The following is an 11053-nucleotide window of genomic DNA, read 5'->3' on the forward strand; positions in this document are numbered from 1 at the left end:
ATATATATATATATATTTATTAGTATTCCCTAAGCTGCTTGTACCAGTTCAACTGAAGTTGTGATAGCAAGGGATTTTTTTAAAGTTCCTTAATGCACCAAAGGCATAAGGAATCTGGCCCTGTGTGTCCCTACTAAGAGGTGTGCTCTCCACTGAACTAAGTGCAACAGTAAAGACTTGCAACATCTGCCCTTGTGTACTATCTTTGTTTTGTATATTGTTACACTTCCACTACATTTTTTTAAATAAATCTCACCTCATCTGAAGACTCTCCTTCTCCTGATGTCGCTGTAGCACCTGCTAAACCTTTTGAAATAGAAAAAATTCAAGAGATTTCCTTCACAATTCTCGTACTGAAGGCAGACAGTTTATGAGATTTAATGAACCTTACAGAAAACTGAATAGTATAATCTTAGCTACATCCATACCACTTCACACAGATCTTGCGAGCTCTCACAAGGTGAGCAGGATTGGGTCTGACACTACTCAGAGGAAAGGTCTCCAAGAGATACCCAAAGTAATTTAAGAAGTAGTATTTATGTTTTGGAAATACATCCCACTATACTGCTTCCATACACTGTGCTGGTGGAGGTGTGTTTTTTCAAAGGAGAGATAAGAGAGATCCTGACCAGACCTGGACATCAAAAATTTTGAGACTTTTATAATACTAAGGCTTTTGTAATACTTTGGTTGCTGTAATTGGTTTTATAGCCAATTACAACCATCAAATGCCACTATGAGTAATTACATTTTGCCTACTCAAATTCCACAAATATCATTGGAGAAGGATTTTTAATTCATTTTGTCCTTAAACTACTATGTTTAATTTTGCTGGTGCAGTTATGACAATTTCTGCTTGTTGATGGTGTGTGAAATGGCCCCTGTAAGTAGACTAAGCCCATAAATTGCATCAAATCTTGTATAAGAAACTAGAAAGGGCAGTTTAAAAAAAATCAGGTCTTTTGTTAAAATGTTATTCTACACAAACCTTGAACTGCTAAAGTGCTAGTTCCAGCTGCTTGCTCCTGGATACCACATGCAAGTTTATCCTCAGGAAATGCCAGTCCAGAGCCTTTCAAAGCAACGAGGTACTTTTCATGACTTTTCTTTGCACATGCATTTTCTCCAATACCTTGAATACATATTTAAAACAACATTAAATCAAACACACACACACATACACACAAGTACTTAGGTTAACACAAAAGATCTTCCCAAAGTTTATAAGACTAAGCCATTTAAAAAGTAGTCCACAAACCTTCTTTAAAAGTTATGACTATAAGCGCCCCTCTACCCCTTACATTTATGCCATAATTAAGTTTAATTACGGCATAAATGGAAAACAAGTCATAAAAATGTTCCACATATAATGTGAACCATTTTTATGACCGATTTGCATGGCTCCTTAGTTAGAACATGAAGCTTCTGTATGGGAAGTAAAACTGGCCTCAGCCTTGAAACAGCCCAGGGTCTCCAATCAGCCCCAAGACTGACAATCAGCTGATTGCCAGCCCGTTACCCAGCTTTCAGTTCGATCATGATCTCAGGCTTCCCCTGCACTGGCAAGCAGAAAGGATGAAATTGGGATCTGATCCCTGGTCCCAAAATAATGCCTCCTGTCATGCATGTATGACACGGCAGGAGGCCCAAATGCTGGAATTGGAATTGGGGCTCAGATCCCATTGCAGCATTAAATGAAGTTGTGCCATAGGCCTAAGATTCTAGGTGCAAGTCTAATGAGTTTCAATACAAAATGCAAGAATCCCTTTTAGTTCTTTACTTTTCTCCAAATCATGCACCTCCTATTTTCATTGAACCAGGAATGCTACTACTGTATAAACATAACAGTCCTTTAGTTCAAAAGACAATCTGTTTTGTAAAGTTAAAGCATATTTAAAAAAATAAAATAACAGACCTAAATTATGTCCCCACATTGTAATCTCTAAATTCTGATAAAGACTCTCCTGAGAGGTCCAAAAGCATCAAATAAGGAAAGCGATAACCATTATGCTTTTGGATCCCAATAAATAAATAAGTAAAATCAAGTTAAATCTGTGCCCATTGCAGTTAACCAAGACTATCACAAGATAGTGGACACTTCTACTTGACATTCATGTTGCTAACTCTCAAGAAATAAAATGGTATACACAGGGTTTAAAAACTCCATAAAAATTACCTAGGAAAAGAAATGGTTCCCTAACAGAAAAATGAAATTGTTTCAGGTATTTAAGCAAGATGTTAAGCAGGGGAGGAAAAAAAGACAAGATGAAAACATTTACTTTCACAATTATCGAGTACAGCTACAGCTTCACATGAATTCTTAAGGCCTTCTTGTACTCCACCTTCATTGAATCTGGTGTGTATTGAGAGGGGCTTTCCACTGTTGTAACAAAGGCTGCTGCCCTATTCCATGTTCCCTTCTTCTCAAAAGCAGGCTCTTCCATCTAGGCATAGTGTACTCAGGAAGCATGCCCACTTTCTGATAAAAAGCATTAAACTTCTCTCATTCAAAAGGGATCATTCATTGCACCTCAAAGATTCTTATAAGATATGAAGTTGGGGGAGAGGAAGAAGACAGAGAAAGCCAACCTTTCAGCAGCTCTCCCCAGTATTTCTCAATCAGGGAAAGAAAAATGCTGTCCCAGAGACTAGCCATCCACAATAAAAACAGCTTAAAGCCAGAATAATTCTTAATTTTTGATAGCAATATGAAGGGCATTTTTAGAGGACTGAAAAATGAGAGCTGCAGGCTGTAGTGACTGCATAATGTTTTTGATTGGACGGGGGGAGGAGAAAGGGAAAAGAATAGCATATGGCTTAGGCAGAAGGCTATTTTTCACTCTGAACAGAACATGCTATGGTCTCACGCAGCTCGGAAGGCCGCAGGTATTCTTTATAAGAACAGATTCTAAAACAAATGAGATACTTTGCCACATGGAAAGAGCTTGATGTTTTCATTTAGTAATATTTAAGCTGCCATATTTAATTTAAGACAGAGAGAACATACATGTCGCATAATATATTTATACAGTCAGTAAATCTCTGTTCCTGATCTTGACACTTATTAAAAAATGCTTATTGCAACTGTATATTCCTTGTAATATTACTTGGGCCACTAAAGACAAAAGACCTTGTTCTGTAGATCTTATTAAGTAAAATTCCCACCAGCTTTATGTGCCCTAAGAAAACCCAGACATATAACAACATGGCCAAGCACACAGGGCAGCTGCCATACACAGGGACAGCACGAACTTCCAGATGCCAATGCCAGCAGAATCATACAGCTGAGCAAAATCTACCACCAATTCAGATGTCAATTTATAATTATCCTTAAAATGCACATAATCTTTTTACGGGGTTTTGTGAAGTTAAATTTAAAAAATATAGGACATAGGGATAACAATGAACAAGTGTGACTTCCATTTATAATTTCTCATCATTTTTAAATTTATTAATAGAAATACAGGCAGTCCTCAGGACACAACTGGTTCCTGAAAACCGTGCCTTAAGTCAAAATGTTGCAACTCGGAACTGATTTTCCCATAGGAAACAATGTTCTAAATGGGGGATTGGTTCCTGAACCAAGGCCCGATACCCTATTTTCACCGAAAATAACCCAGAATTTTGTACCGTATTCACTCAACTATATAAAACAAATAAATGTAGCTATATTACTTGTCTCTTTGTATTAATTTATGTATTTATATTGTAAATAGCGATCATATTTATTTGGAAGGATTTCGAGGTGACTTTGTTGAATTTTCTGAAGGGTTCTTAGCTGGAGTCTTCTTAGGAGTCTTGGCTGCTTTCTTAAAGAAAGTGTGCAAGGAAGTTTGGACAGGTGTGCTCTTCTTCTGCTTGTAAATTTCTCTGTAGCAGCTGGATATGCCCCTATTTACTGATGCAGTATGTTCAATGTTGGGGTCATGTTCCTCACACAGGGACATGGCAGCTTCCTCAAACAGGGACATGGCAGCTTCCAAACACTTTTGTTGTCAAGACTTTACAAGGAGGAGCCTCTTGAACAGTAGGTGCATCTTCTTCCTCTGCCACTTTTTGCTGTTCCAATTCAATGAGGTCCTCATAGGTTAATTCTTCAGAATGGGATGCCAGTAACTCATCAACATCTTCTGGTACAATGCCTAAGTTGAGTTCTTTGCCCATTTCAACAACATTTTTGTTCACCTCTTCAACAGCATCTGTAAAGCCTTGGAAGTCAGACACAAACTTAGGACACAATTTTCTCCAAACACCATTCAAATTTGATTGTTTGACTTCATTCCATGCCTCACCAAAGTTCTTAACTGCTCGGTAAATGCTGAAGCCCTTCCGGAATTCCTTCAGAGTCAGTCCACCTTCCTTCTTAATTGCCCTGATGGCCTGGGCAAATGTGCACCTAACATAGTAGGCCCTGAAGGATGCAATTACCCCCTGGTCTGTAGGTTGCAACAATGAAGTGGTGCTGAGGAGCAGAAACACCACTTTGATGTCACGGTGCATGTCATCAAGGATGGTTGAATAACCAGGAGCATTGTCAAGGATTAACGATGCTTTAAATGTAAGATTGTTTTTGCTGCAATAATCCCTGACACTTGGCACAAAATTATGATTAAACCAATCCTCAAAAACGGTCTTATGGACCCATGCCTTAGGATTGTATTTCCATATCACTAGGAGAAATGCCTTGGAATGTCCCTTCAAAGCTCTGGGGTTTTCCAAATGGTACACAAGTAAAGGTTTACGTTTAAAGTCACCTGCAGCATTGGCACCAAGCAAAAGAGTGAGCCTATCTTTAGCAGCTTTGTACCCTGGCATGGATTTCTCCTCTTTGGCAATGTAGCTTCTGGATGGCATTTTTTTTCCAAAAGAGTACAGTTTCATTAACATTAAAAACTTGCTGAGCACAATAGCGATTCTCTTCAATGATTTCTGCCAATGTCTCAGAAAAGCATAAGCTACCTCTTCATCAGCACTGGCAGCTTCACCTGAGACCTCGATGTTATGCCAATTGGCCCTGGCTTTACAACACATAAACCACCCCTTACTTGCAGTAAAAGGCTCAGCATTAGAACTCTCCCCCTGTTGTTTCTTTAGATCATCATAAAGGCTCCCAGCCATTTCCTGAATGATGCCTAAACTCACAGGAGCACGGCATTTATTTTGATCCTCCAGCCAAATGATTAACAGTTTCTCAACCTTAGCAATAAGTCCAACACGCTACTAAGTTATCTCACAGTTGAGTGCATAGGAGCTGAGTCTTTAACATGCTCCTGAATTCTTGCCTTGACTTTCAGGATGGTCACAACAGTCATTCAGGGGATATCCAAAGCTCTACCCATTTTAGATGCAGTCTCACCTTTTTCAGACCTCTTAATTATTTCCATTTTTGCTTCCATAGTAATTGTTCTACCTTTCTTAGAAGAAGAACAATCACTTCCACTGGATTTATTCCACTGCCATTATTATGAGCAGTTTGGAAAAAGTATGGAAACAGCCACCCGGCTCAGCCCCAGAACTGCCTGCCTTGCCCCAGCAGGGGCAGCCAGGGGACCAAGCAGATGAGCCTCGGCTAGAGCTGCGGTTTCTCCTGTGGTCATCCAGCGCAGCCCTGGCACTGTCTGCTTCACCCCGGAGGGGGCAGCCAGGGGAGCAGTCAGACAAGCTGTGGCTTTTCCCACCACCCAAAGCCCCCACTCCTAGAGCCCAGTGCAGCCCCATCTAGGCAGCATTTGCCCAACCCCCTGTTCCAGCCCCAGCCTCCTCCTCCCCCCCACAGGGGCCCTGATCTGCTCCCACACAGCTCTTTCCTTCCCCCCGCCCCTTCCACTGAGACCTATATCCTGCACTCAGCATCGTAAAGTTGAAATCCATGTCCGAACTTTGAAACCCAGGTGTCAATTTACAAACATAGTAACTGCGGTTTGTCGAAACTCAAACCATCCTAAGTTGAGGACTGCCTGTATAAATAAACTCACCAGAGCTAAGATCTTTGTAGAACTGTTGATTGGTCAAAACCTGAGTAAGGACTGATCGCATTGCTCCTCCCATTTTGGTCAACTCTTCTAGAAAAGAAACGTGAGGCTCCAAAATCTGAAGGGTTTTGTGAAGGTCTTTTTCTGATGGCAGATCAGCAGCTGAAAAAGAAAAACAACAAAAAAAGCTGTTTAAGAGCAGAAGAGAAAGATGGGGGGGTTGGGTTTTAATTATCTCAATTCATCAGCGAAACATTACTGGTGATCTAACCAGCATCTTAGGTTCCTATAAATGTGTTCAGCAATATCAATCTATTTTACCTGGATCCTTTTTCCCCATTTTCCAAATATGCAACAATATTAGACATATGGACCCAAAATCCTCAGGAAAGATCCAAGACTGGGACAGCAGGAGAATTACACAGTGACACTCCTGCTGCCCAACTATGCAGCAAGGTGGTGATTTAAAAACCACCCAGTCCTGGCTTTGAACATGCAGTGCTGGGGAAATGCCCCCTAAGAGCTGCATGTCTGCAGCTTCTTAAAGTGCAGTCTCCAGTCTGGGGAGGAAGCCAGGGAGCAGTGGCTGCTGCTCCCCCACTTCCCAGGCTGGGAGGGGAAGGGAGCAGTGGAGCCAAGCTCTTGGTCCATTCCCCAAACTGGGCAGTCTTCGTTTCTGGAAAGTGGCAGGCACCACTCCCTTCCCCTCCCAAACCAGAGCAGGAGGGGAGTATACCAGCATTCATTCTTGTGAGAGAAAAATCTCTCTCAAAGAAGATCTTCCAGGGTCACACCTGGAAGGTCTTGCTCCCAGAAAGGAGACGTTTCTCCCAGGGAGAAACCAAGTGAACACTTACACACTTGTATTTTCTACCAGGAGAGCAGAAATTTTCCCATTGAAATGTAATACCTGTTGTGTCCATCGATTATGAAAACCTAGTACTGCTATCAATTACCACATTTGCTCAGGTACCATAAATATGCGACTAAGGATATAAAGGCCCCAGCCCTGTCAATGAAACATTATTATTTTTGGTTTTAATAATAAAAAGGTCATGAAATTACACATGACCACATAATCAAAACTACAGTCAGGATGCTTGTGCAACCTTAGTGCAGCCCCCCTCTACTCATGCATTACTAAAAAATAATATTGTACAGGAAAGTTAAAGTTAAAAAAAATCAGCTCTTAGAAACCTCCAAAGCTCACAGGCACAGAGAGACCATGTGAAAACTGCTGTGCCCCAGCAAGGATTAAGATAGATTTTATTACGGACATTTAGTTCAATTTAGCCAAGACTCATGCAAAATTGTCTCCCTGAAAGGAGCCACTTCTACATTTCAAAGGGCTTTAAAACCCATGCATATAAGATTCAATTTGAGCCACACACTGAGTTCTGGAAGAACAAGAGGCAGCACCAAACAACTTTAATTTTGCCTTACTAAAGTACTTTTGACAGGGACTAAAATTAAATAGATCTAACAAAGCACTGACCCACTCAGCCAGTGGTAAGGGATTTATTCAACATAGACTGAAGTTAGCATCTTCACAGAGAAAAAATAAAAAGATAGAATTAAAAACTCTATCATTCACATGCAAATTAAAAACATACCAGGTTCATTATATCCTTCTCGTAAGTACTGAATAAGACTAAAGATAAACTGTGGAAGAACTAGTTCTGACATCATCAACAAGTCTTTCGGGATGCATGGAACATTTGAACTTGACTTAATCCGGTGTCTTTTACAAAACCTACAAAGCAGAAAGAAACAAAATGTTAGCTAGGTATACTTCAAAACAAGTACCTGACAAAAACCAAGCACCAGGTACCACTACTTTCTTTCCCTTACACAGCTGCCTTTTAATATCAAGAGATATTCTGCCTTTTGCCTTTTAAGTTTAGGGCTATTCTGGTGACAAAAGGGGAAAAAAAAAAAAAACAGAAAAATCCAAAAGTTAGGTCAAGTTTGGGCCCTACTAACTTTCAGTATCTTTTGAATGAGAGTAGTATTATTTTCTGTTCTTTGTAGAGTCCGCATTTTACAAGTTTGTTTCTCTCATTCAGCAGATGTGAAATAAAAGGAGAGATCAACACAGAGGCATTTAAGATTCACGGAAGGGCTCAACTGGCACACATGGACCTTAAAAGCACCAGCTCTAGCTAAGAGCTTTTCCCAATGGACAAACTGGAAAACAGCCAGAACTTGCTTAGTTAGGATCCCTAGGGAGAGGACTGAAGCACTGCAGATTCCAAGAAACGTTATAGACTACAAGCCAAGCTTTGGAAGGCTGATGTAACTCAGACTGCGAAGCCTGTCCACCTTACAGCAGGGCCCCAAAACATGAAGGATACAAAGATGACCTAAAATGTATCAGATGCCCACTGTGATGGACTAGCAGGGAGCACTCCTGTACTAAGCCACCCACCTCAATATGCCCGACCAAAAACCAGACTTTGGGTGTCTACCCTGGGGTGCCTCTGGCCACCCCCCTTCCTGGAGTACACACGGAAGAATGGGGTAACCACCACTACTACCCAGGCTCTGGTCTTTGTTAGGGCTCTGTGCAGCCCGGGATACACAGACCCTGTTGATCTTGAAGGTTCTCAGCCCACCATGGTATTTTGGGGTGCTTTTTTTTTTTTTATCCTGAAGTCTCCTGTACAGGAGGAAAGTAAAAAGCCACACCCACCTTAGCCAGCTGAGCAAAAGGGAGCTAAAAAGGCTTGCCTCACCCCTCCCAAGCACATACAGTGAGGTGTGCTATAACGGATAGCTTTATTGATCAAAGAGGGAGAACCTGGGGAAAAGGTATGAGACAGAGAAATATCAAAAGAAAAAAAAAACAACACCCTGAACAAAACAGAATAGGCTTGTTGGCCTTTTGATACGTGTCTAGATTACTTCATCCTAAATTACTGGCTAAATTTCAGCTAAATTGCTCACAAGTTCATCCAGAGACTGATGGAGCTCTGGAGGTTTTTTGCTTGCTTCAGTATCCCGTAAGATGTCTGACCACTCCCAAAATGGAGTGACCTCTTTTTTAAACTTTTGTGACCTGATCACTAAGTCCCAACCAGAAACAGGCAGTATTGGATGCAGACCAATCCTCAGGTAGAGAGACCAGGTTGTTCAGTGGGAAAACAAAACAGGACAAAGGAAGAACAAACTCCTCCCTCCCTATGGAATTTTCACACCTAGTCACCCACCTTGCCCAGGTGAATCCAGCAGCCAGAGTTCGAAAGCAGGGGCTCGGCAGACTTAGAGCAGGGAGGCAGACGAAAAGGGCCATTCCTTCACATAGACCTCCCCACCCAACAGGGATTTCAATTTCAATTCAGAAACACTTACTAAAGATAACAGGCAGATTCTGCAAAAACTGTGCGTAGTAGGAAAGGAAAGGAAAGGAAAGGAAAGGAAAGGAAAGGAAAGGAAGGAGCTGTCCTTCTTGGAGAACCAAGCAGATGTAAATAAACCAGTTTGGCAAATTCCTAAGGACAGGACGCCTGTCCCAAAGCCAATTAAAGCCATCAGAAAGTTTTTTCTCAATCTCACTGTGCTTTGAACCAGACTCATGTGAATGAATCTGGGATATTTACTCACACCAAAAAGGAGCTAATGACATGGAATAAGAATTCTAAGTATAAACCATTTAAAAACAAACATTGGTTTCATGGTATAGTTAAATGTTATAATCATCTATAAACTTCTCACTATAAAATTTAGAAATCGATTTAGTGTCAGAGAAACGGTTGTCCGAATATTAAATTACTTCTATATTTATTCATACATTCATTAAATTTATGAAATGTAAACCTCTTGGATTATCAAATGTAGTCCCCTGCTTAAGAGCCGTCCCTAAGGGTGTATGGAGCCTGGGGGTGGCAGCGAGCAGGGGAAGGGGCTGGTGGCTAGCAGCTGGAGTGTGGAGGCAGTGGCACATGGCAGCTGTAGCGGAACTGGTGGCCACAGCAGGGCCAGTATGGCACTGTCTGTGGGGCTCCCCAAAGCACAGGTTCGCCCCAATTTACACCCCCTTCCCCCAGGAACGGCCCTGCCCCTGCTATCACAGGTGCCACAACAGATGATCTTCAGTAAAAGGTCAAATTCCCATCTTAAAAGCATTTAGGTTTTTTGCCCCCGATCTTGAATGCTGGTCTGAAGCTTGAATAATCTAATGCAGGGATGAGCAACGTATGGCCTGCGGAACTGGGAGGTTTTGACAGCAGGGGGCTTCATCCCCAGCAGTGCTGGGGCCAGGCGGCAAGGATCCATATCCACGCCATAGCACAGGGTGGAGGGTGGAGAAGGGGCAGCAGGGAAAAGTGGCATAGGCAGCCAGCAAAAAACACCAGCATGCCTTGGACCCAAGGCAGGTTGTTCTGACCCATAGCTCCAGAATGTTACTAACTGCTGATCTACTGCTTAGGAACTCTTTTAATTTCCACACTAAATTATTCAGAGTCAGTTTGTACCCTTTTGTTCTTGTGCTCTTTAGTATAAATATTTTCCCCCCTCCAAAGTATTTAACCCCCTCTCCCCCATGTGTTTGTAGACAACCCCTTTCAGACTTCCAAAGTGCAAGGTTAGGTAAGGCCAGCTCTTCTAGTCTTCTCTCATGTGACAGGCTCTCCATTCCTCTGATTTTCCTAGTAACCCTTCCTTACACCTGTTCCGGCACAAATTCATCTGGAGTACTGTATACAACTCTCATCACCTGTGTTCAAGAAAGATAAAGTCTTGCCAATCACAGTACATGCTTCCTATCTCAGAAATAATGTACCGTATTTTTCGGACCATAAGACGCACCGGACCATAAGACGCACCCCTCCTGGAGCCTCAGTCTCCATGGCAGCGAGTCCCTCCTTCGGACTCCTGCCCTGTCTGTTCCGGCCGGCCATTTTCATTGCCGGCTCCCGGCCACCGGCACGGGCGCCGGCTTCCAGGCTAAACAAGCGGCGGATGTCCCGCTCGGGCTCCGCCGCCTCTGCGGGCAAGCTCCGCCCCGTCTCCCCGGGACACGGCATAAACAAGCGGCAGGTGTCCCGCTCGGGCTCCGCCGCCTCCGCAGGCAAGCTCCG

The 11053-nt window shown here is 42.4% G+C and overlaps 1 protein-coding gene across 1 annotated transcript in view; it reads right to left on the minus strand.

The window, feature by feature from the left end:
* Positions 1–99: 99 nt before the first annotated feature.
* The window catches only part of LOC109322488 (E3 ubiquitin-protein ligase UBR3-like), a gene marked incomplete at its 5' end in the record, with an annotated part of 33745 nt that continues 22791 nt past the window's right edge, over positions 100–11053 (minus strand). Inside the window, 4 exons of the mRNA XM_019553539.1 lie at positions 100–306; positions 989–1132; positions 5976–6134; positions 7586–7725. Of these exons, the coding sequence (XP_019409084.1) occupies positions 242–306; positions 989–1132; positions 5976–6134; positions 7586–7725 (508 nt within the window). The remainder of the gene's footprint in view (positions 307–988; positions 1133–5975; positions 6135–7585; positions 7726–11053) is intronic.

The sequence above is a fragment of the Crocodylus porosus genome, unplaced genomic scaffold, assembly GCF_001723895.1.
Source record: "Crocodylus porosus isolate Cpor-Errol unplaced genomic scaffold, CroPor_comp1, whole genome shotgun sequence".
Classification (NCBI taxonomy): Eukaryota; Metazoa; Chordata; order Crocodylia; family Crocodylidae; genus Crocodylus; species Crocodylus porosus.